This window comes from Haliotis cracherodii, unplaced genomic scaffold (genome assembly GCF_022045235.1).
Source record: "Haliotis cracherodii isolate W230 unplaced genomic scaffold, xgHalCrac1.p SCAF_4, whole genome shotgun sequence".
Taxonomy (NCBI): Eukaryota; Metazoa; Mollusca; class Gastropoda; order Lepetellida; family Haliotidae; genus Haliotis; species Haliotis cracherodii.
In genome coordinates this window covers 62,795,615-62,823,251 of record NW_027266297.1, presented here as the reverse complement: position 1 = coordinate 62,823,251, position 27,637 = coordinate 62,795,615, and the positions used below count along the sequence as shown (strand labels likewise).

Here is a 27,637-nt window from a genome sequence, read left to right as displayed (position 1 = left end):
CATCAGGCAGATATTGACAGGAATGCTGACGAAGATTCCAGCAGTTCACAAAGAAACAGACGATCACCATCAGAACGATATTTTGAAAGGTCTAATAAAGATTAGTATGCAAGTAATTTGTAATATTTTAATATTAATGAAAACAGATAAGATATGGACTGAAAACAAATGAGATTCAACTGTCACTGTAAAATTGGAGGAGTTATAAATACCGTAACGTAAGACCAATATGCTAATTATACGTTATATAATACTGATTTTAAGATAGTATTACAAACTTTCACCACAGCTGTTTACTTTTAACTCCACGGGACCTCTAACATTGATTACCAAGGACAACACACGAAGAACCAGGAAGCAACCCATTCGTGCCATGGTCAGAAGGACGTGTATGGTCGGGTTCGGGGTTTCGATAGGAAACTTAGGGTACGATGTGAGCGAAGCAGGTTTTTCAGAGTTGGAAATTAAGATCGAAAATATGAATGAGACTGACTTTTTACAACGAAATAATAAACGGCGTGAATAAAACAGAGATTTTAAAAATAAAATTATTTTATTTTTTATTCATTTATTCGTGTGAAAATGATTCATGGTATTGGTTGAATCAGATTTTTCCATCCAAATATGAAAGGTTCGTCTTTATTTTGTAAGCAAAAACAATATATATATATATATAAAATATATACTGTTTTGCTTCTATATATAATTATCGAAGGCACTTTCCAGGAGGTTAAAGTACTGTACAATTAGTGTCCCCTCATGTGACAAGTAATCCTACTCGATGTAACTATGATCAAACAGTGATTCAAAGCCAAGTCGTTGCTGAGTATTTTTTTAAATATTGGCTTCTATTGTGCACAACCACCAGCAGCTAAAGTGAAGACGTAAATCCTGCTGGGTATCATGCTGGAAGCCGATGTACTGTGAGTCCCTATGATCTCCAGCGAGGTGGCCTAGCTTTGGATACTGGGTGCCTTTAGCCCGTGTCTAAAAACTGAATACATGATATTGTTGTGCTCAAATATGTTTCATAAATTGTATTTAAATATAACTTTGCATAAATGACTAAATCGTGAATATATTAGCTTGGTCTCGTCGCTATATGTCTGAAATAATGCCGATGCGACGTTTAATTATAACTCACTCACTCACAAATGTCCTTGGCATTACAACAAAAAAGGTCTTTTTGAGGTGATTTTGGGACTATGTGAATCAACTATATGCCAAGCAAATAGAATGGTTGTTAAATAGTTGGAACAATTACATATTTCCGCTTTAAATTTAGAGTCAGATTCCCCCCCTTAACACAAGGGGGAAGTATGGCTATATAGCAGAATTTCCCCTATATCCCTCAGATTTTTCAATGCAGAATTAAAAAAACATAACCTACTGCACCATTTAACAAACATTGATCAAACAGCAATGGCAAAAGCGAAATTCTTGCATGCCATATTTGACAGAGAAATTGGAGTTAAACATGTCTCAATAGAACACAAGCTTTTAGGAATCCTGTATAACAAGTTTAGTGTTGAAAACATAGACGATTCCGACTTGCCACTTGTTATTCATGCCAGAGAACTTATTTATGAACTGTTGCTGGATACTAGTAAATACTTCTCATCAGTGATTTTCAACAATGCAGTGATTAAGGGTGTGATGGAATCAACAAACAGCAAAACAGTGGAAGACAGTTATATTTTAGAATTTCTGGACAAAGTTTTGTCCTGTGTTTTTTGGCGCAATTGACCAGCTTGAACTCCAAACCTCATCCGAATTGTTGCATGTTCCCAAGGAAATACCTTCAACTGGTTGATACATGTAAACGACTGAATCTTAGACCATACCTTTCAGATTCGTGGCATGAAACGTCATCTACCACTGTAGATAGTGAGTATGATTCAGAAACGGAACAGCAAGTATGACAACTGAAGAGGAAAGTATATTCATTTACCTGAAAAAGGACAAGTATCCAGAATGTTTTACTAAAACACATAAGCGTAGTAGGTCAAAAGTCAAATCCTATAAAGTTAAAAAAGGGAAGCTTTTGTGGATAAACAGGAAAAACGAAGAATGGCAAGTCATAATTCTGAAGGACCAGCGTGATGAGTTTCAAGATGTGGGTGGCCATTTGGGCAAAGAAAAAACATATGCCAAACTTGCAGCTGTGTTCTGCTGGAAGTGCCTCCATAAAGATGTATCAGAGTACATATCGTGATGTGTGCAATATCAAAAGGCAGCTGTGAAGTTCGATAAAGAAGAAAATGAAGAACTTCACGCTATACCAGTTATTTCGCCATGGTACCATGTTGGTATGGATATGATCACTATGCCAAGATCTAAATTTGGGCAACGTTTACATTCTAACAATTGAGGATTACTTTTCAAAGTGGCCAGAATGTGTTGCAATCCCCGACAAGTCTGCTGCAACTGTTGCGAGGGCCTTGTATGAAGTGTGCTTATGGTTAGGCTTTCCGTCTGTGTATAGCAGCGACCAGGGTAGAGAATTTGTCAACGTGGTGGTAAGTGATCTAGTCAAGGTAGCTGGTGCTTCTCAGCGCATTTCAACAGACTATCACCCGCAAACGAATGGCTTCGTTGAGAGGTTTAACCAGATTATCCAGAGAATGGTCCTTAAAATCTTTAATCAACAAGACGATTGGGATATCCACCTTCAGGAACTAATATTTGCATACACAACATCTCCCCAGAAAAGCAGCAAGCTTACACCATTTGAAGTGATGTACGGTCGGAAGGCTGTGTCCTCGCTGAACGGGGAAATCCATGACAATATCCAGTGTGTGAACTCCGAGGCTGACGTGAACAGGTGTGTTGAACATATAAGAGAAAAGTTGAAGAATCGGTGCAAATCAAACATACAGATGGCCCAAGTTGAACAGTGCAGTCAATTCAAGAAGAGAAGGACACATTCGTCACGGCCCCTTGAAGTTGGAGCACAAGTTATTCTGTTCAATGACAGGAAGGCGTCAAGGAAAGGTTCTAAATTACAACAGACGTGGTTGGGCCCTTACACCATCAAGAACATTACAGATCATAGCGTTGCGGTCCTCCAGACGCTTAATTGTGTTATTCTTAGACAAAAGTACAATGTGAAACTGCTAAAGCGTTTCATTGAAAGACCTGTTCAAGGACACACCGAACACGTTATTCCGACACAACAAGAAGAAAGCAGCAAAGCTGTTTTGTGTTCGGAGGCCGGTGCAACAGTTGTTTGTGAAGACCAGACATCTAATGCATAGTAAATGTCAGATACTGACGAAGACCAGCCATCTCATGCAGATCACATGTCAGACAGTGTGAAGTATAACAAAACCAGTGATCTCCAATATTTCAATCCTGTCAATCATGAGTGGCAAACAAAAAAGGCAAAGGTTGTAGCGAAAAGACCATGGAGTGGAAAGAAACACCCAACATTTGTGTGTCTACCTGTCCTTGCCGAGCCCTCCAAGAGTAAGCCAATGAGAGGCGATGGAAATTGCTATTTCCAAGCCTTATTTGGTGTGCAGAAGTATCACCTCTCTGTTCGAAATGCAATCATTACTTGGATGGTGGAACACCACCAGCAAATAAAGAAGCATTTTGGAGAAAGCTATCTGGAAAACAGTTGAATGGATGTTAATGGCAAATGGGCCACAGAAGTTGAGATTCTTTCAACAGTAGCGATTCTCAACACCAACATTCAAATATAGTCCAAATCAGGCTCCTCGATGAAGTGGCTTTGTTACAAGTCTGATACTCATGGACAAGTATCAATGACACATAAGTGCATTTATCTGTGCAATAACAGTGGAGTAAATCTTGACTATGTCACCTACACAGGACAATGAACATTATATTCATTGCAAAGCTGTGTTCATGTGTGAAAACAGCCTCATTTTATCCAAACAAGTTTTGGTAGTATCCACATTACGTTTTTAAAATTTGACATTATCTGACATGTCCTATATTTTGGTTATCCTAATTATTATAATATTGTCTGATTAAGTTATTTTGTTTGTAAACTTCCATTACAAATGTGTTTTTTTGACAGATGACAGTTGATTGCACTGTTTATAACCTTTGTTAAAGTTGAGTTCATGTGTGAATTTAGACTCATTTTATCAAAACCCTTTTGGTAGTATTAACTTTGAATTTCTTAATTTTGACGTTATCTGCCAGGCCCTATATTTTTGTTATCATTATTATCATTATATTGCCTAGTTTAAATCCATTGTGCCACTTTCACAAGGTCATTAGTATTCAGTAAAATGAATAAAATTCATTTTACATAGTTATTTTGTTCACCAATGTTATGGTTTTAACAGTGCTAAAAATTTCACTGTCGGCTTTATCATGCTGAAGAGCAGGAGGTCCCAGGTTCGAACCCCGTTAGTGTTATTTAGAATATAGCTTTATTTCCCCAAGGGGAATTTGGATTATATTTGAAGTGAAAAGAGTATACATACACTCATTACGAACAATACAATTTCAGACCAGGCACTCGTGAATAGCAACCTCCCCGTGATGAGTGCTGGGTAATGCTAATAGCTCTTCCCCCGTGTGGACTCGGGGTAGAATATGTCCACAGCACCCCATTGCTGGTCGTATGAGGCGACTAAATTTGCCGTGGGTTGCGCCCCTTTTTCGGTGGAGGACGGGATTCTGGTGGTTGAGGCCAGGAACAGTGTTCCTTTTGCCCAACACCCCACTTCGACCCTTACTTCACCTAGACGGGTGGTAGAATGGGTCCGATTCTATCAGTCGGCTGGTCATGTCATGCCATGTGCATGGACAGTCTTTAATTTTGAATTACATGTCAAATGTTTTTAAACTGTGGCAATATTTTCAAAACTGCTGTATTGTTACTTTTGCCAAGAGTCCTATGCTGGAAGGCGGTGGCTCATGGGCCAATCTGGTGATATAGACCTCTGAATTCTGAGTTTTTTGGGAAACTTGTCATGGGCCGAACCAGTCAGACATTTCTTCTTTTGGAATTCTTGGCTATTTATGTCTGTATTTCCGGGTGGAAAATATATAGTGTTCTTTCCGTGGGAAGTATGGCTATATAGCCAGTTTTCCGGGGAAAATTTGGCTATATAGCCCCTTTTCCGGGGGGAAATTTGGCTATATAGCCCTTTTCCCGGGGGAAATTTCACGCTCTGACACCGGCTCGATCGGATTATTTTCCTAATTCTGCGGGCACCATACAAGTGTTGCTGGATTTCACGAAAGCGGTAAACATCTGTGACCACGCCGTGATATAACTGGACACAGTTCACGAACTCACGATCTCACTCACTACATCACAGGTAATCCCACCCACCTCCCAAGTATCAAGAATGCTGATGCTGGAAAGAAGTTAAAAAAATTACTGTCGGTGCATACGTAGAGGTTTGGGACGGGGAACTGGTTGCGGATAGTTGACAATGATGACTCATGTCGAAAATATAGATATTTTATAGTGTGATGACACTTGAAATACACTATTTCTGTCATTGATGTAATATAGGTAGTATTCTTTGAATTGATAAAAATCACAATTTTCTTTGATATATATCAATCAAATATATACTATACGTCAGTGTGAAAGAAAAGAGTTTTCTGTTGAGAAAAAATACATTTTGTATTAAATAAATGATATTAACTAATTGATGTTAACTCCATGAAAGGTTGTCTGCCTTGTACTAACTAATATAAATAGGAAGTCAACAGTTTGTGAGGGGCACGGGTGGCCCAGTCGTCTAAGGCGCCGCGATTCGCTGTGCAGAGTTGCGTCCCTTGGGCACGCCAGAAATCTATGATTGTGGGTTCGAATCCCGGTTCGCCCCGATTATGTTTCTAGGTTTGTCAGCACCATACCCGTGCTCGTGGGTTTCACCGAAGTGGTAAACGTCCGAGACCTGCATCACTTCGGGCTTTCCTCCCACCTTAAGCTGACACGCCGTGATATGACTGGAATACTGTTAAAAGCGGCGTTAAACCAAACTCACTCACTCACTCAACAGTTTATGTACTTGGTTAAGATTACAATAAAGTGGAGATCATTTGCGGGGATGTAACTCTTGTAAGACAATAGTTCCGTTAGCTTGTTATGTTCACTGCACTGAAAAATTCACTTTTCTCAGAAAACCCTGTCATTCACAATGAAGTAAATAATAAATGATAAAGAATTTCATTCACTTCACATATATTTTGTAACTTTTGTGAATTCTTTTTGAACAATTTGAAAACACGGAACTTCTATTGAAGTTAAAGTCGATATTTATCATAATCGAATATAAATGTAATAACTGTCATGATAGAAGATGATATTCATGCATCAACATATTAAATAATCTGAAAATATGCGTCTGATAAACATTCGCCAAAGAATGATGTTTTCCACTGGCAGGGGCAACGGACTTACCAATAGATTGAACAGGTTGAAATGTGATATGGCCTGCTGAATATCTCTACTGGAGTGTCCACAATCTTATGTTAGTTCGAATTCATCATCTGCTTTTTTAGAACCTAAAACGGGAATAAACTTTAATCATCATGATCTTATTTCATATTTTAATAAATAAAATAATATACTGAACAACAAAAGTAATAGTACATGGAGAGTATGTTAGATATACTGAGCAACAAAAGTTGCAAAGTTATGTTGTTTTACCAAATCTGAAACAATTTCGGTTTGCAGCAGATGAAAGACTCCTACAAGTGTTTAAATGGTTTAATTTGCCATACTGACTTCAGAAAATGCGTGATTTCATAAAAAAAACATGAACATGCCAAAATGTCAATTTACAAATCAATAGGGTGTGTGTCCACCTCTGGTTGCGATGCAAGCAACACATCTTCGTCTCATGGAATGAACCAGGTGTCGCACAAGGTCCTGTGGGATATCTGTGCATATCTGCTGGAGCATGTTTCGAAGTTCCTGGAGTGTCTTTGGAACACGTGGTTGACGTCGAAGGCGCCGATCCATCTCATGGATCTTCAGGAACCCATGCTTGCCGTAAAAGGCGACAATGATTGTCGTAAAAGGCGACTAACGGGATCGGATGGTCAGGCTCTCTGACTTCGTTGATGCATGTCATTGATCCCAATTGCGTGGATCGATGCACATGATATCAGTCAATGGATTGTCTGCTCCAGACTCGATTATTTACAGACCGCCGTCATATAGCTGGAATATTGCTGAGTGCTGCGTTATACATCAAACCAACCAACCAACAAACTCTATATGTACACCCATAATACGATGAATGTAGTTTAGGTTTAGGTTTTTGTAAAACAATCAATGCTACGAAACGCAAACTTGCACAATTCAGTTGAACACAGACGTTCCGTCAAAAAATATAGTTTACCCACTATTAACTCAATACCTTCCGATGAGTTTCTCTTCTGTTCTTTCTTGTGTATCTTCATACAAAACCTGTGAAATCGGAAAAACACAACATTTACCACAAGTAAGAGGCGACTAACGGGCTTGGCTGGCGGCCAGGCTCGCTGACTTGGTTGATGCAAGTAATCGGATCCCAATTGCGTGGATCGATGCTCATGAGGTCAATCACTTGATTGTATGGTCCAGACTGAATTACAGACCGCCGTCATATAGCTAGAATATTGCTGAGTGCGGCGTCAAACAACAAACAAACCACTGATCCATAGTATTGTTGCCTAGTAATTGTTGCCAATGGCCTATTTCCCAAATTTCATTAAATAGTGTGTCAATTGGGATTTAGTAAATGTCGTGTTATTGATCTGGTTAGTTTTATATGTAATATCCGAGACACGATGTCGCCGTCCTTCGTTGATATATTTGTATAAAACGCGTTGAGATACTGCTTTACACTGACAGATTGATCACGGTAATATTGGACGTACATGTATAATATCGTGCAAGGGTATACATTTACAACAGGAATCAAATATGAAAGTCCTGTCACTACTAAAATACGTCAATAAAACGTGTCAACACAACACATATATGTGACAAATGTTGTATTCAGTATCAGTTTTAAGTGATTATCCGTTTAACTCTCTGACAAGGATAATATACTTACCAAATGTTACTTGTGACAAGACATGCAAGTAGCAGTGATGACAAAATACCCAAGGAGATCAAAACGCCACTGTTCTGCTGGCAAGATTCTACAAAAAAAAGCAAAACAAAAATCATGGAAAATTCATATCTCTGCCACTGTTATGTTCTGTGGAGTGCAATATAATGCTGCATGGGATTTGTTCTATAGAGTCAGTGACAGTGATGAATATGCTGCTGGTTGAATGGTAGTTTTAGCCATCTATGAAAAGAACACATTGGTGATCATTGGAGTTTTTCATTTTTTTGTCAATGGAATTAGAAAAGAAATATAAAACATGAATAATTCTAAAAACATGATGTAAGCGGTTGACCACTTGATTCATGGAAAAAAATACAAATGGTTCATGAACTGTTCATTGACTGGCAGGAAAGGCAGGAGTTCATGAATAGTCTGATATATGTAGAAAGTTTGACAAAGACATATTGAACGATATTTGAGTTATACTACGGACCGAAGGACGTATATGAACGTATGTCACCCATACCTATACCCCACTCTCACCTAGTTGTCGGGGATAGGAAGTGGTAAACATCATACTTTAGGCACTCGTGGTACTTTTTGACAGGTTGACAATGGAATATCACCCGTCAACGAATGGATATCATGTACAAGTATATTGTACAACGAAAATAGTATTTGCAGGGCACGTTCATCAGTTTAATGTACATTTGTGATTACCGAAAATCGTACACTTACCACAATGTACCGTTCCTTTGCAAACATGACCAGGTTTACAACCAAATGAACAGCTGCCATCATCCTGGTCACATGTTTCTTTTATGCAGTTTGCATTGCAGCTGATGTTACACAGATCGCCGCACCAGCCAGGTATACAGCCTTCATAGCATTCACCCCTGTTGATATCACAGTGTACAACACCTCTTAGGTCCAAGCAATTTTCAGGACATGTTACCTTGCAGCCAGGTCCCCACTTGCCTTTACCACAGTGTGTCTTTCCGCATTCTGAACAATAATAAAATAAATGTAGTGAGTGAGTGTCCATTAATATTCATGATTATATTGCGTCTTTGTTGACAAATACTCTTTGCATATATAACATAACGGGACGTTTTTTTTGTTTCCAAAACACTTACTGAATCAAAGTATAATGCTTTGTGTACCATGTGTACAAAATGTTAATCTAAGATCTGAGGTATTATGAGAATTAAACGTGGTTGCTTTCGAAATATTGGATGTATTCTAGTATTTTCAAGAGCTAATTAAAGCATTTCAACGACTTATTAACGGAATTGTTGATTACTCTTATAAAGTGTCGCGTCTTTACTTACTGTCGTGTCTTCAGGAAATATCACAAAAACTTTAATTTTATAAACAGGTTTACCTGTTAATGTGAGAAGTAGAACATAAATCGCAAAGTGCATTGGGTATCTCATTCTACATCCATCATCCTCTCTGCATATGCCAAGGAACAACTGAAAGAAGATATTATGCATGTTATACATTAACATAATGTTATCTACACAATATTAATGTGTGAGATGTTGAATTCATTTCTTGATTAATGTCACATCGACAATATGAAACATAGGATAATTTCATCATTGTGGCCTACATTATCATTAAGCTATTTGTACTCAAAACCTTTAGTAGAAGAAAACCCCGGGAAAATGTCCGATTTCTGATGAGAATCCCGTTCGATCGCAAGGTCCACGCAGTCCATCTTAAATGATACATTTTGCAGGATATTCTCATCGGGTGTAGTTGATATTCATACATAAATAAATTTTCTGTGTGTCATTGTTATTTCTGCATCCTGGTCATGATTTGGTCACGTGTTATTGCATTCATTTCCCAATGTAAAAAAATGTGCCACGCCCACCGTCGGGAAATCCCCATTTTGCAGTAGAGGGAATTCCCCTTCTGCTTACGTGTAGCGTCATGCACAGGACATTTAGCGAAATTCATGTATATGCATTATCCAATCTATCCTTTGAGACCAAAGGCCGAGAAGGAATGAATTAGCAAACGTGAAGGCTCGCTCGCTTGTTTTTCCTTTCCGCTCGCCTGGGTTCCACGAATTTCGTGTCTTCGCGTTTCATTTCACGGGGAGCACTTGTCTTCGTCCAAATCCTGCTCAATTTCCGTTCATGAATCCAAGATATTAAAAATTAAGCATACAAACAACATATCATACCCTGATGCCAAAAAACTACTTCTACCATCTCAGACACCTTCCAGTATATCATATTCAGCCGCAGTCACCTCTCTGACTTCAGGTCCCAAAATCACTAAATCCATTCACTGTCAAACTGAGATATCTTGGATCAACGATGACCAGACCATCATTGATGAAGCTACGCAAAGTAAACCAGCAACACTGTCATCCTCATCTCAGACATGGAATCTGCAATCTTCAACCAGTCAACAAACTGAACCAGACATCACAGAAGAAATCGAAACAGTTCAGGGTGAAGCCCATCTATCAATAAAGCAAACTAAAAAGCAAATGAGGAGAAAGGCCAGGGCACTCCAGTACTTAGAGGAGCCTTCTCCTGTTGCGTGCCCTGTACTGGTTCATAATCTTTTCGAACCATTGGACATGGAGGTTACTCCACCCCTCCCAGTACGTGGGAATGACCCCTCCACTCGCTTACGTACCACGCTTAAGTACCCCCGAACCTCCATGAACGAAGCTTCTAATTCAATATAATGGAATTGCATAGGACATAGGACAATTTTAATGCTCTACAGTTATTATCACAATATTTTAAACCATCGGCGTTTAGCTTACAAGAAACATACCTGAAAAATACAGATAAATTTGATTTTCGTCAGTACAAACTATATCATTCGTTTTCACCCCAGGTGACAAAGCCACAAGTGGCGCTTCTATTTTGGTGAGGCAGGATGTCATCCATATCCCTGTCTCTCTCAAAAGTAACCTTCAAGCTATTTCTTTCTTTACATGTAACCGTCACACGTTGCTCTGTAAACATTTCACCATCGTCTCCTCTTAAGCAGTCTGTTCTTCAGGATTTGATTGATCAGCGACAATCGGCGACAGTCTTGGCGAAACTTTGTATCAAAGATTATTCCCGCACGCCTAAGACAAAGGTGTGGAACATGAGGAAAGTTTCAAATTCTGGTGTTCATCATCTTAAAGATGACCACGGTCTATTAACTGACAAAGTTGATATCGCAAATAAGTTGGGTGAAACTTTAGCTAAACATTCTTCATCATCCAATTATAATCCCAAATTTCAGAAATATAAATATTGACAAGAAAAAAACCTATAAACTTTAATTCGGATAATGGTGAAGACTATAATGAAATATTTTCACTACATGAGCTCACCACCGTGATATTGCTGGAATATTGCTAAAAGTGGCGTAAAACCACACTCACTCACTCACTCATATGAGCTCAATACTGCCCTAGCGCAAGCTAATGATACCGCAACAGGGGCTGATAATATACACTATCAGCTCCTTAAATATTTACCAAATTCATGTCTCGAAACGCCCCTAAATATTTTTGATAATATTTGGACACTTTCCTCCTTCGTAGTACAAAAACCTGGCCGGGAACCTGACCGATCCATCTAACTATTGACCTATTTCGTTAACTAGCTGCGTTTGTAAAACCATGGAACTCATGGTCAATAATCGACTTGTATGTTTTTTAGAAACCAATGATCTTATTTCAAATATTCAATGTAGTTTCCACAAAAATCGAAGTACTATATTGACCATCGGGTTCGTTTGGAATCATTCATTAAAAATTCTAATGTAACCAGCATGCTGTATCAATCTTTTGATAAATCTATAATACACCATGGAAACATGGTATTTTAAAACATTTACATGACTTTGGTTTAAAACAACGTTTGCCTCATTTTATATCACATTTTTAACGGACAGACATTTTCAAATTCGTGTTGGATCAATCCTGTCTGATCATTATAATCAGGATCAGGGAGTTCCACGAGGCAGCATTTTGTCTGTCACATTGTTCAGTATAAAAATAAATAGTCTGTCAAAAGTTTTAAATGACTCAATTAATGGGTCACTGTTTGTGGAGGTTTTTATTATCTCATGTTGTGGTAAAAATATGCGTACTATTGAACGCCAATTACAGTTGTGTCTTAATAAAATTCATAAAGGGTGTCTTGAGAATGGCTTTAAGTTCTCACAGACCAAGACCAACTGTATACATTTCTGTCGGAAATATAAACCCCATAAAGACCCTGAACTCTTTTTAGATGGCACCGCAATTTAAGATGGTAAAAGAAGCCAAATTTTGAGGATTAATTTTCGACCATCATTTAACTTTTCTGCCTCATATTAAATATCTAACGACAAAATGCCTGAAGGCCCTAGATTTGTTAAAAGTCATCTCAAATTCAAAGTGGGGAGGGGTTCATATAACCCTTCTTCACTTATATAGATCTCTAACTCGCTGGACTATGGCTCCATTGTGTATGCTGGAGCTTGCAAGAGTAATTTAGAAAAAACTAGATTCAATCCACCATCAAGTATTAAGACTTTGTCTTTGTGCTTTTCGGACTTCCCCTGTTGCCTCTATGTCGAAGCTGATGAACCCTCTTTAAAGCAACGCCTTATTAAATTGTCTCTTCAATGTATTACTAAATTACATTCCAATACCTTAAACCCTGCTTATGACTATGTTTTTAATCCCCTCTATGAAGAACTGTTTCAGAAGAAAGCAAAGCTGGTTCCTCCACTTAGAACTCGGCTTAAAGCTCATTTTAATGCTGCAAATCTAGATCTGGACATCATCTCTCCTTACCGACTTTTGTCTTCTCCTCCCTGCAGTTGGTGAAGCTAGAAGTAGATATTTCCCTCACACGTTATATTAAATCTGATACTAATCAACTAATATATCAACAGGAATAGGGGCGCACGGGTGGCCCAGTCGTCTAAGGCGCCGCAATTCGCTGTGCAGAGTTGCGCCCCTTGGGCACGCCAGAAACCTATGATTGTGGGTTCGAATCCCGGTTCGCCCCAATTATGTTTCTAGGTTTGTCAGCACCATACCCGTGCTCGTGGGTTTCACCGAAGTGGTAAACGTCTTAGACCTGCATCACTTCGGGCTTTCCTCCCACATTAAGCTGACACGCCGTGATATAACTGGAATACTGTTAAAAGCGGCGTTAAACACAACTCACTCACTCACAACAGGAATATTTACAATTAAGAAATGAATATGACACTCACCATTCAATCTTTACTGATGGGTCCAAGGATAATGGCAAAGTAGTAAGTGCCACCGTTGTTAGATCACAAACCATATCATCTAGAATACCAGACAATAGCTCTATTTTCACTGCTCAGGCAAATGCTATCCTTACACCCTTCATATATACTCTTAAAAAAAAGAAACTTGACATAGATGTAAAACTCCTTTTTGCAAAATATATAAAATAATTACAGTAAGTGAGAACCAAGAAGCCAAACAGAAAGATGATGTGTCTATAATTCGCGAAAGCACATGCAAAGCACATAAACGTAGCGTTTGAGGATAACTTTTACAGCTTCATCCAAACGCAGCCGCCTGTAAAAAACATGCAGCACAGGATCCTGCATTTAGGCATGCAGGCCCCCCTGCTGAATGGGTATAAAAATCCACATCAACGGCTGTTCATACAGTCCTTATAACGGCAGTAGAGGCGGTGACAGAATGCCAAGACTGAATGCAGCTCAACGGAACAACGCCATTGGGAGATTACAAGCTGGAGCAACTCAGCAAGATGTGTCCAGGCACTTTGGCGTATCCAGACAGACAATCTCCGCACTGTGGACCCGATACAATAACAACAACAGAGTTGACGACAGACCAAGGTCAGGAAGACCAAGTGTGACAACCCAAGCACAAGATCGATACATCCGGCTACGACACCTCCGAGACCGCACTACCACAGCCACGTCTACAACCACACAGATCCCTGGGGTACGCAGAACATCAGATCAAACTGAGGGAGGCTGGACTGTTCGACGTCATGTATTGACCCCACGTCATCTGGCGGAACGTCTGCCTTCGTGCCAACAGAGGGTTAGATGGGCACGTGCAAGGTGGAGAAATGTACTGTTTACTGACGAGTCCCGTTTCCTACTCACACGTGCTGATGGGCGCGCACGTGTCTACAAACGTCGGGGTGAACGTTACGCCCCCAACTGTGTGCAGCAGGTTGTCCCATTTGGCGGCGGGAGTGTCATGGTATGGGCCGGAATTCATCACGGTGGTAGGACGCCTCTCGTGCATGTGGCAGGTGCATTGACAGGTGTGCGTTAGAGAGACTTGATCCTACAGCCTTACGTTCTTCCTCACGTCAACGTTCATGGCGGACAGTTCCAGCAGGACAACGCTCGACCGCATATTGCACGTGTTTGTCGGGACTTCTTACAGCACAACAACGTCCAGACATTACCTTGGCCAGCCCGGTCACCAGATTTGTACCCGATTGAGCATCTGTGGGACGAGTTGGATCGACGCTTTCGCAAAAGGCATCCACCGCCCCAAATACTTCCGGCGCTTCTTGATGCACTTCAGCATGAATGGCAGCACATCCAACAGCGTGTTATTGACAACTTGATTGCATCTATGGGTCGTCGGTGACAAGCGGTGATTGATGCACGTGGTGGGCACAACTGATACTGACATGTTCTGTACCCCTGTGACATTAACTGTATAGTGTACGTGTGTCTGTCTAGATGGCACGATTAATGTTTTGAACATTGTGAACATTGATCTTCAAACAGTGTTTCAATTATGGTTTCTGTGTCCTATTTTGAAACAATCGCATCATATTACATTTTGAAAGTCAGTGTTAAGTTTCTTTTTTGAAGAGTATATAGTCAACAACAGTCTGTTTGTAAACAGTTTATCATCTTTTCTGATTCTCTTTCTTGCCTTCAGGCACTAAATAATGTATATTCGGCTCATCCATTGATCTTAGATATTTTAGAACTTTACAATGATCTTTCAACTTGCCAATACGACACTGTCTTTTGTTGGTTGCCCAGTCATATGGGCATAAAATATAACGCAATGGCTGCTGCTGCTGCAAAGGCAGCACCCAACAAATCTGTGACACCACTTCTTATACCATACAGTGATTACAAACCTGTGATTCAATGTTACATCCGAGATCTGATGCAAAAGAAGTGGGACATCCAAGCAGGTATGAATAAGTTACATGAAATTAAACCAAATATCGGTTATACCAACTTGGGTTGTCAGTCCAGATTTTAAGAGGTCATTTTACGACGATGTCGTATTGGCCATAGTAGATATACTAATGAATATTTATTAAAAGGTGAGGATCCTCCGTTTTGTATCCCTTGTGATGAGAGAATCACAGTCAAGCATGTCCTGCTTGACTGTATTGATTTTTCCATCACAAGGGATAAATATTTCAATGTCAAAACAGTTAAGGACTTTTTTTAGCAATGTTAATTCACGTTTAATCATTAACTTTTTAAAAGATATAGAACTAATTCAGAAATTTTGTTGTAAAAAGTTATATATTTTATAAATCTGTAGCGTATGATTATTAACTAAGATTGTTCGTGGCTGTGCCCTCGACGTGGGTTGACGTAGCGTAAAATGATTGTCCCCCTAAGAGGGTATGTAAGACCACCTCTTTCAAAGTATATTTATATCTACCTCTATTTCAACTGCAGAATATTTGTTCACTTTTTTTTGTTCGCAATAATCGCCAGTAACTTGGGTAAAGGTGTAAATACAGCTGGGGAACCATGCAGGTAGCTGGGGAACCGTAAGTCCCCTTGGTCCCTAGTATGGTGATCTTAACCTTGTTGCTGGTGATCTATAGCCTCATTTTTATATCGTATCGTATCCTTATAATCAGATAGTTTTAATGTTCTACAACTAGTTTTAAGTCAATCTGTGATATCGTGCTAGTTATTATACTGTCCATCGTCGACAGTGTTTTGTAATTAACATTGCCTAACTCGTTTAAGTCACATTATGGCTGAAATATTGCCGACGTGACTTAAATTAAACTCAATCACTCACTCAATGTGTCAGGTGAGGGCTGATGGGATTTAGGTCAGTCCAACAGCATCTCCATCGCATTTGACCAGAGCATTGACGTTTGTGCCATAGCAGAGAATGTTGTTTCGACTTGTTTGCTAAAATCCACCAATGCAAAATTCGAGGTACAGTCTAGGTGTTAAACAGACAAGGATGACTTCTCTGAAATCAACTGCAAGCCATGTTGGAACGTTGACATGAAAACCCACGGCATTAATCTGAGAAGTGTTTCTGTATATTTTGGGAAATTTGCTTTTCAGTTTGCACACACCAGGCTCAATATGCAAAGTTCTAGTTCACGAACAAGTGAAGTGAAAGTGAAAGGGCCGTCTCTGTTTGCTTCTGTTTCCCCACATTGAACATATTCCTGGAGTTGTAGGAGTGAGATTCCTGCTGCTGTGATCTGATGGGCATATCTTGTCCCAGGGTGGGTACACACGGAAGTAAACCGTAAACAAAACTTCGTGTCATAAGACAACATGGTGTATCCCCAATGCCGCTATTGGCGACCTCAAAACTGCTGTGTCCATTATTGTATGAGGCGCCGGTGTGCCACAGTCAGATGCTTTCATATCAAGTGATTCAGACCTGTAATTTTTAAACCTGTTTCGTATTATTGACGTCGACAGTCAGGTTACTGTTTGCAGCCCTGATGTTTACCCTTGATTCTTGTAGATATATGAAGCTGTACCTAAACGCAATGTTTCGTACATATCAATCCCGTCTGGAAGTAGTCTTTCTAGGCCTTCCTCTACCCACCCCATCCGTTTGCCAATATCTTTCCATCCGTCGGGACAAAACACTTTGTGATTTTTAACTGTACGACAAATTGAAGCTTTTCATAATTAAGCATTTTAGATGACAGTCAAAAACTGTCAAATTGTGCGTGTTCCATTATAATGGGTTCCATATGACTTCACGAGCCAAAGGTTATGACACATTTGAGAGCCGTTTTTGTGTTTCATTATCTTTCCCCTAGCAGCGCTGTGTTTGAGTTGCCAGTGACACTGACACTAGCAGACGCTCCCCCAATTCATAAATAATTCCTAATAATTATCATCATTCCTGTAATATTTCATTGTTAAACAATGTTGCAATTGTATAGCATTGTTTCTGTTGAGATTTAGTAGGAGTTCATAGCATTGGGTTTTGACTATAATTAGTTGTAATGTAATACTATTTAAGTTGAAAGTGTTGAAAGTTACTACATTTATATGCTTCTTTAAGTCATGTGTCGTTTCGAAATTTTCTGAAACAGCCAAACTAGGCCAGCACTGTATTAAACTACATTTTAGTGGGCAATCTTGTGCCTGTCTTATCTCACATAACATAACAAGACCAGCGGTTGTGTGAAAATCACTTTTACCCTGGATATCCAGCCTATACCTATTTTAGAAACTTGACCACTGTTGCTTCTAGGTGAATATTATTACCACTGCTATTATATTGTATACAACCACTGTATTTGTACTGCCATTGAATTTAGTATTCTGCCATTCTACGGTGTTCTGCCATTGTTATTACTGTGCAGTAATTTGTATTGATTTGTAAACATATTTATTTATACATAATACAGTTGGTACTGGTATATCATTTATGTGTTGTTTGTTGGTTTCACACTCAATTCTTTTACGTATAGATTTCTGAATTAAATTATTATTTCAACTTGGAAGTTGACACGTAACAATTTCCATCATTTCAGATTCGAATTTGTTGACAGGAAGTGAACTTAACAACACTAAACCCAATCAAATACTGACCTCCACGAAAGCAATTAATGCATGCAAACTGACCACAAAACTAATCGTAAGATATGTTACAGCCACCCTTGCATAATTGATATTGCCACCAGAAAAAAGAGGTCTTGCGTTATCCAATGAAACAGATTCCACTGGGCGTTGCGATGGAACTATATGAATGGACTACTGAAAGCTGATGCTATGTATAATGAAATCTATATTGAGTCAAATTAATAACTTCACATTTTTAAAAGTAATCCCATATATGATATAATACGGACAAATGTATCATAGAAGGTAATTTTTAATCATTTATGTCCAAAGAAGGATTTTGATTAACGGTGGTAACCATAATTTGTTCCAAGCACCTACGGTATTCGGTAATAACAAGCACGAGAATTGAATGCCGAACTCAGCAATATTCGAGTTATATGACGGCGGTTTGTAAATAATCGAGTCTGGACCAGACAATCCAGTGATTTACATGGTGAGCATCGATCTACCCAGTTCGGATCGATGTCCACCCGATCCCGTTAGTCGCCTCTCACGACAAGCATTGTCGCCTTTTATGTCAAGCATGGGTTGCTGAAGACCTTTTCTACACCTGATCGTCAAGGGTCGTGTATGTTGTGAAAAGGTAAAAAGTGTTTATGTTATACATGTGTACATTTATTTCATAAGTGAGTGAGTGAGTTAATATTTAAAGTCACATCGGCAAGTATTTCAGCCATATCGTGACTTGAACAAGTTATGCATTTATATTATGTATTAAAAGCTGTCATCGAAGGACAGTACAACAACCAGCAATATATCACAGATTATAATTTTAAAACTAGTTTTAGAACAATAAAATAATCAGATACCATACAGACGATACAATACAAAAACGGAATGTAGATCGCCAGCAACCAAAGTTAGGCCACCATACTAGGGACTATGGGGACCTACGGTACTTCTGCTACCTACATGGTACCCCAGCAGGATTTACACCATCCCTCTGGCCACTGGCGATTATCTGACAGATTAGCCAACGAGTTAAAATCAACAAAAATACTACGATTAAAATCACAGAGAAATGAAAAGATACGTTGAATGATACCGGACTTACGTACCTTCCGAGGGGGACAATTGTTTTACGATACTTCAACCCCCTGTGAAGATACAGCCACTAACAATCTCAGTTATGATTTCATTCCACCAAATTAAAATTCATTTACTTTATACTACACATATTATAATCGAAATGTATCTATTAATTCTATTTCTTTTAAAAAGCCAATGATTAAATGAACACTGATTTGATTAAAAAGATCCTTTATGGATGTAATTTTGAAATACTTATCCCTTGTGATGGCAAAATCAATGCAGTCAAGCAGGACATGCTTGACCGTGATTCCTTCATCACAAGGGATGCGGAATGGAGGATCCTCACCTTTCAATAAATATTCGTGGATATATCTGCTGTGGCCAATACAACATCGTCGGATAATTACCTCTTCAAATCTGGACCGACAACCCAAGTAGGTGTAACCGATATTTGGCTTAATTTCATGTGATTTATTGATACCTACTTGGGTGTCCCACTTCTTTTTCATCAGATCTCGGATGTAAGATCTAATCACGGGTTTAAAATCAGTGTATGGGATCAGAAGTGGTGCAGCAGCATCAGCCATTGTGTTACCAACAATTCCAACATGGCTGGGTAACCAACAAAAGACGATGTCATATTGGCCAGTAGCAAAATCATTAAATAACTCAAGAATTTCGATTAAAAATGGATGTTTACCTGAAGGCACGAAAGGGAATCAGAAAAAATAATGAATTGTTTACATTTGGATTTTTAGTACATTTAAGTGCTGTTAGAATTGCGTTTGCTTCTGCTGTGAATATTGAACTATTATCTGTCAGTCGTGAAGATATTGTTCTTGATCCAATGATAGTGGCACTAGCAACTGTGCCACCATCCTTGGATCCATCTGTAAATATAGATTTATAAGTGTCATAAGTGTTTAGTAATTGTTTGTATTCTTGTTTATAGATTAGTGGATTTGTATCAGATTTCTTAAGTCTAGTTAATGTGAGGTCTACATTTGGCCCTACCATTTGCCAAGGGGGCGATGAAAACAGTTGTAAGGGAGCTATTTCCTGAAAGTTATTTTTAGCAGCAGAAACAGCAGATTTAATCCTTATTCTAAGTGGTGGAACAATAGATGTTTTCTTTTTGTAAATATCTTCGTAAAGAGGATTAAATACGCAATTAAAAGCTGGGTTTGACTGATAAGAATATAATTTAGTGATGTATTGTAAAGATAGTTTCAGACGGTGTTGTTTAAGAGAAGGTTCATCCGCTTCTACATACAGACCTTGAATCAGAGAAATTCTAAAGGCTTCGAGGCAAAGCTTCAGGCCCTGATGATGGATCGTATCTAGTTTTTTTAAAATGACTTTTTGCAGGCTCCCCTATTTAGTGATGTATTGTAAAGATAGTTTCAGACGGTGTTGTTTAAGAGAAGGTTCATCCGCTTCTACATACAGACCTTGAATCAGAGAAATTCTAAAGGCTTCGAGGCAAAGCTTCAGGCCCTGATGATGGATCGTATCTAGTTTTTTTAAAATGACTTTTTGCAGGCAGACGATGGAGCCATTATCGAGTTTTGAATGGATCAGTGACCTGTACAAGTGTAAAGGGTTGTTTGATCCCCTCCCCATTTTGAATTGGAAACTACTTTCAATAAATCAAGTGCCTTCAGGCATTTTGCCTTGAGGAAATTAATATGCGGAAGGAAAGTTAAATGGCTATCGAAAATAAGGCCCAAAAACTTGGCCTCCTTTACAACTCTGATAGGGGTGCCATTTAAAAATAGGGATGGGTCCTTATGCAGCTTATATTTCTCTGCAGAAATGGATACATTTAGTTTTTGATTTGGAAAATTTGTATCCGTTTTCAAGGGACCATTTATGAATTTTATTGAGACAGATTTGTAACTGCCTCTCTATTGTATGCATATTTTTTCCACGACAAGAAACATTAAAATCATCAACGAAAAGCGCTCCATCTACTGAATCACTTAATACCTTTTAAAGGCTATTTATGTTTATACTGAATAAGGTGACAGACAAAATACTGCCTTGCGGGACACCCTGATTCTAATGATAATGATCAGACAGTGTAAACCCACGCGGACCTGAAATTGTCTGTCAGTTAAAAACTTGGATACAAATTGAGGCAAACGGCCTCGCAATCCCAAATCATGTAAATCCTTTAAAATCCCATGTTTCCACGTTGTGTCGTACGCTTTTTCTTAATCGAAAAATATAGACACTGCATGCTGGTTATTAATTATTGCATTTTTTACAAATGACTCCAATCGAACTAAATGGTCAACTGTACTTCGATTCTTTCGAAAGCCACACTGAATATTTGACATTAAATTATTTGATTCCAAGTACCATGTTAATCTATTGTTGACCATGCGTTCCATGGTTTGCAAACGCAACAGGTCAATGAAATGGGTCTATAATTTGAGGGAGCACTGTGATCCCGTCAAGGTTTCGGTATGGGTACAAACTATGGCATCACGCCAGGAAGAAGGAAACGTACCTGATGTCAATATATCATCTATTTCATAAGTAACTTTTTGTTGCGTAATGTCGTGTCTTCTTTCGTGTCTTCTTTCCTTTTCAGCTTGTTCATATGGTTGGCACACCCTTCGAGTACTGTGTGCAGGCTCAAAATAGTGACTGATGCTGCTATAAAATCTATTCAGTCAAACAAGTGTTACATTAACGTGGGAGTTTTCAAAAAGTGCTTTGAAGCTGTATAACGAACAAATATCATGTTATATTGTGACGTCGGAATCCTGAAGTAACGTATGTCTGGTTTCTATGTTAAAGCATTGATGCACATAAAAAACAACAAAAAACGTTATCACACTGACGATACTGATGATGAGGAAGATATGATAACCAGATTTTGTTATTCTGAACGTGAAACCTGGCCTCGATTCATTGTTCCAGAGTCAAGTGAGAAAAAGTTGACTTCTTGTTCTCCATTTCTATTAGAAAAAGCAATTCAAGGTTTTAATGGGACTGTTAAGAATGTCACCAAAATTAGATCTGGTGCAGTTCTAATAGAATGTGTGAAGAGAGACCAGGCAGCTAACCTCATGAAAGCAAAATTGTTTGCAAACATCCCAATCAATTGCTATCCACACAAATCCTTGAACTTTAGCAAAGGAATTATCCGGGACAGAGATTAGAGTCTTGCTGATCTGTCCACTGATGATATTGTAAGTCAACTACGGATGCAGGGTGTTGTTGAAGCTAAGCGTTTCAACTTTAAGAAGGATGGAGTTTATTTACCTTCTAACACTGACTTCCTTACGTTTGACGTTCCACAATTACCACAATCAATTAAAGTAGGATGTTTTTTCATGAGAATAGACCTGTATACCCCTCGTCCTCTGAGGTGTTTTAATTGCCAGAAATTTGGGCATGGGCAGAAATCATGTACTTATCGTGCTGCTTGCTATCGTTGTGGAGACAAAGATCATAATAGCAGCTCATGTACATCTGAAACAAAATGTGTTCATTGCTCAGGCCCACATATGTCTTCATCTAAAGAGTGTCCAGTTTGGCAGTTTGAAATGACCATTCAACGCATCAAAACATAAAAGAATATTAGTTTTTCAGATGCAAGGAAGTTAGCTGCTTCAAAAACACCCTCCAACAACAATTCCGTGAGAGGTAAGTCATCCTATGCTGAGGCTATAAAACCATATAAAAATCAATTGGATTGACAAACTGACTTAACGTGGGTGAATACTGACACACCAGAGAGTGTTCGTGATCTCACCTCTTCATTTTCAACAACTGAATCTTCCTCAAAACAAACATCTAAATCAGCAGAAACTCAAACTCCTACTATTTCTTCTCCACTTGATAAAAATAAAAATGTGAATGTGGATTACTCTTAAGACAAAAAATAAAACTGATCGTATATCAAAGGGACAAAGAGATCCTGTGTCCATATTCAACAGGTTTGGTATTCTAGATGCTATGGAAGTGTCACCCGATCAGAGCACCCGCTCCAGGCGCCATTCTCCTAAGAAGTAGGTCGGGAGCGCTCTCCAATAACACACCCTAAATGACTAATACGCCAATACTATGGAATTCATCGCGGTATTAGAGCTAATTTTAAAGAGGTTAAACTTTTAGCTAAAGATTATGACCACGTGGCAATTAGCCTTCAGGAAACGTTTTAAAGAGATGATCATCCATTTAACTTACGCCAATATGATACCTACAGTTCATTTGCAAGGATTACCAATGGTAAGGTCTCTGGATGCGCCAGTTTACTGGTGAAACAGGGTACACTACATAGCCCTTTTGCCCCAAATACTAACCTACAAGCCGTTGCAGTACGTATAACTTTACATATTGCAATAACACTGTGCTCTTTATATATACTTCCATCATACGCTCTTCAAATCAAATCAGGGATCTGGATAATCTAATTGACCAGCTTCCTAAGCCGTTCATTATTGTGGGTGACATTAATTGTCACAATCCCTTATGGAGTTCATCTACACATAATGACAAGGGAAAAATAAGCATAGTCTATGTCTGCTTAATGATGGAAGTAACACCCACCTCCACCCAGCAACAGGTACATACTCAGCTTTGGACTTGTCCATTTCTGACCCATCACTTTATAATGGATTTTCATGGTCAGTTAATGGTGATTTGTGCGGCAGTGATCACTTTCCTACCGTGCTTAAAGCGGTATACCCCTTTGTGGATAGTTCCATTTTCAAATGGCTATTTTCCAAGGCTGATTGGCTGTCTTTTAGTTCTTTGTGCTATACTAAATTGAAAGTTGATAATTTTATAAATGATAGTGATCAAATCAAACTGTTTTCTTAAACACAACTCAGCATTGGCACTGAAACAATCTCTAAAACCTCGACAACACCACGTGTTAGTACACCATGGTACAATGAAGATTGCCAAAAAATCTCGAAAGACCAGGAAGAGTGAGTGAGTTAGTGAGTAAAATTTAACGTCGCATTGGCATTATTTCAGCCATATAGCAACGAGACCAAGCTAATATATACACAATTTAGTTATTTATGCAATGTCATATTTAAAAACAATTTATAAAACATATTGGAGCATACTACATTTAAAAACAATTGATTAAACATATTTGAGCATATTAATATCATTAATACAGTTTAAAACACGGGCTATAGGACACCAGTAACCAAAGCTAGGCCACCTCATTGGGGATCATGGGGACTTACAGTACTTCTGCTTCCTGCATGATACCCTAGCAGGATTTACGTCATCACTTTAGCCACTAGACCAGGAAGAAGGCTGAAAGAGTTTTTAATAAACATCCGACTCAAGATAATTTAGAACACTTAAGGATATCAAGAGCAAAAGCTCATGGAACCATTAAGCAAAATAGATGAAGCAGCTGGAGAGATTTTGTTTCCAAACTGTTTTCACGTACTCAACTCAATAAAGTATGGACTATGGTTCGAAGGATAAAAGGTAAAGGGTCCACTGGCAGTGTTCAACACTTAACGGCTGATAATGAGACATTAACTTCCAAAAAGGACATCGCTAATAAGCTGACAGAGACAATCAGTAAAAATTCATCGTCTGCCAATAATGATCCTAAATTTCAAAGGTATCAAAATAAGCAGGAAAAGAAGATTCTTAATTTCAAATCCGATAATTCTAAAGACTACAAAAGATCCTTTTCGTTAAGTGAACTCCAAGAGGTTCTAAACAAACCTCACGATACAGCATCTGGGCCAGATGATATCCACCATCAATTATTGAAACATCTACCAGAGTCATCTCTGTTAAAACTTGTTCAGTTTGAATTTTATTTCGGAATCGGGTAATTTTCCGTCTGCTTGGCATGAGGCTATTATAATTCCTGTGCCAAAACCAGGGAAGGATCACACGAATCCTTCTAATTGACGTCCAATAGCTTTAACAAGTTGCATTTGTAAAACCATGGAACCAATGATCAACAGGCGTCTTGTCTGGTATTTGGAATCTATTAACCCGATAACTGATATTCGGTCCAGTATTCAGGCACCAGATGAGCACCATTGATCATCTAGTTAGATAAGAGTCATTCATACGCAATGATTTTAAAAATAAACAACATGTTGTATCAATCTTTTTTTATTTGGAGAAGGCATACATGGAAATACGGCATCTTAAAAGATCTCCATAATATTGGTCTTCATGGCCGTATGCCTGATTTTATTACACGCTTTTTAGAAGATAGACGATTTAAAGTTCGAGTGGGCTCCACATTATCTGAGATATATGATCAAGAAATGGGGGTCCCTCAGGGTAGTATTTTATCAGTGACACTTTTTAGCATAAAAATTAATAGCCTGGGAAAGGTTTTAAATGAAAATATTGATGGTTCGTTATTTGTTGATGATTTCAATGTAACTTGCCGTGGTAGAAATATGAATACCACTGAAAGGCAGTTACAACTTTGCATCAATAAAATATGAAAATGGCCTCTAGAAAAACATGGTTTTAAGTTCTCTAAAACTAAAACCTGTTGTATTCATTTTTTGCAATAAACGGAAATTACATAAAGATCCAGAATAATATTCCTATAAAAGTGGTCAAAGAAACCAAGTTTTAGGGTCTTACCTTTGATCATAAGTTATCTTTTATACCTCAAATAAAAAATCTAATGGCGAAATGTTTGAAAGCACTTGATATCCTTAGGGTGGTATCAAATGCAAAATGGGGTGGAGACCAACAAACTCTGTTACATCTATATAGAACATTGATTAGATCTAAACTGGATTGTGTCTGGGTGCATTTCGAATTTCCCCTGTTGAAAGTTTATATGTTAACATTATGAACCTTGTCTCGATATCAGAAGAATAAAACTGGCACTGCAATATGTTACTAAACTTCATTCCAATCCAGCTTTTAACGTCGTTTTTAATCCTCCTTGTCAGAAGTTGTATGATAACAAACCTAGCTTAATTCCTCCACTTGATATCCGTATTCAATAGCACATTACAGATGCTGATCTAAACATTTCTTCATTTGCAACTTATAAACTACCTGAAGTGCCACCGTGGCAGTCAATACAGCCTACTGTCAGTTTTGAGTTAACGATCTTGGAAAAAGCAAATACGAACTACTTATCTTACCAACAAGCCTTCCTAGAACTTAGACATCAATATACAGTGTATACAAGCATATACACTGACGGATCCACAAATGGTGACAAGGTGTCAGCTGCAGCTGTTACAAATGACGGCACTCTATCATTACGATTAACTGGTGGAAGTTCAGTTTTTAGGCAGAGACTAAGGCTATACTTTAAGCCTTGCAACTTATTGTATATACTCAAAAGAGTCGTCAAGATGAAGTTGTTATCCGACGATGTCGTATTGGACACAGAAATTTGACTCATTCTGTTTTATTGAAGTGAGAGGATCCGCCTCAATACATTCCTTGCTATAGTAATTTGACTATCAAGAACCTTTTTTTGGAATGTATGGATTTTGCACTTATTCGGCAACGCTTTTATACTGTTCAAACTATTTCTGAACTTTTCAATACCATTTCTAACCGCTTAGTTTTAGCCCAGAAGAAAGAGATTAAACTGTATGAAAAGATGTAGATTTTAAATTTGAATGTCAGTTTCTACTGTTTACTGTGATAAGGGACTGAAAATTGCTGATGCGGCTTAAAGCAACACTCACTCACTGACGCACTCACTCGGATGTATGTAGGAGACACCTACGTGGACCTAACAGCATGTCACTTGACTATGCACGATTGTGATATGTGGTCCTCAGCGTACACGGAGGTAATTAAGCACCGGTCTACAAATCAAGAACAGCCCACATAGCATATCTTCCGGCTATTATTGTAGCGCGTTATATTGTACTGTAAGACATTATATAATCGCGCTGTATTGTCATTCATATTCCCCATTCACTTACCCATAAGCCTCCATAAAAGTTTCACAGGGGGTTACAAATAGCAATAGGGGTTACAAATTTCAATATTTTAATCATTTTTTAAAACATGAGGTTTCACTTTCCCGGTTTTGTGCGCCACAGCGAGTTGATCAACAGGAAATATTACATATAGTGTACATGCAGATAACATATCGACATGAAGGTAAGTCGTACTCCAATAATGTCTTCTGTGACTTAAAATGTGAGGCTGTTTAAATGTAGATTACATGCCTCATACACATGTAGTTGAGCCGACAGCTTAAGCGCGAGGTTTCAAATGTATGAAGAAGGGAAATAACACAGAACGTTTATCTCCATTCTACCATGACGGCAAAAATGATATTTACATGGAGCTTTCTTCGAACGGGTACTTGCTTATGGGCCAATATGCCAGGTATCTTAGAACGAGCCTAAAAGGGTCAAAGGTATATATATTTATGCTTAAATTCACCGCAACCTGTTCCATATGTGCACTGCTTGGAAACAAACAAATGACACCTTCCATTGTAGGGGTATTAGGTTATAGAAATGGTGACAAAAACTAATTTACTTCTCACATATCTTATTAAAGTAATCAGCTTTACATATTTTGAAAGTGCACTTTTGTACCAACTGGTATGAACGACCCAGTAACAGTAATGCGTATTCAGAATGGCTATCTCTCCATCCCGAACTTCACACAACCTCACTGGCTACTGAACCCCCCTGAAGTATGGATGAATACAGCCGTTGTTAGTTGAA

At 38.5% G+C, this 27,637-nt stretch overlaps 1 protein-coding gene and 1 pseudogene across 1 annotated transcript in view; one reads left to right on the top strand and one right to left on the bottom strand.

Moving 5' to 3' along the window:
- Positions 1-27,637, bottom strand: part of LOC139479586 (cell death abnormality protein 1-like) — a 68,772-nt gene that overhangs the window by 23,343 nt on the left and 17,792 nt on the right. The window contains exons 2-7 of the mRNA XM_071262424.1: positions 9,433-9,523; positions 8,787-9,053; positions 8,049-8,136; positions 7,354-7,417; positions 6,497-6,507; positions 6,404-6,436 (exon numbers count right to left, since the gene is read on the bottom strand). Of these exons, the coding sequence (XP_071118525.1) occupies positions 6,404-6,436; positions 6,497-6,507; positions 7,354-7,417; positions 8,049-8,136; positions 8,787-9,053; positions 9,433-9,484 (515 nt within the window). The 5' untranslated portion in view covers positions 9,485-9,523. The remainder of the gene's footprint in view (positions 1-6,403; positions 6,437-6,496; positions 6,508-7,353; positions 7,418-8,048; positions 8,137-8,786; positions 9,054-9,432; positions 9,524-27,637) is intronic.
- Positions 2,880-3,845, top strand: LOC139479783 (uncharacterized; annotated as a pseudogene).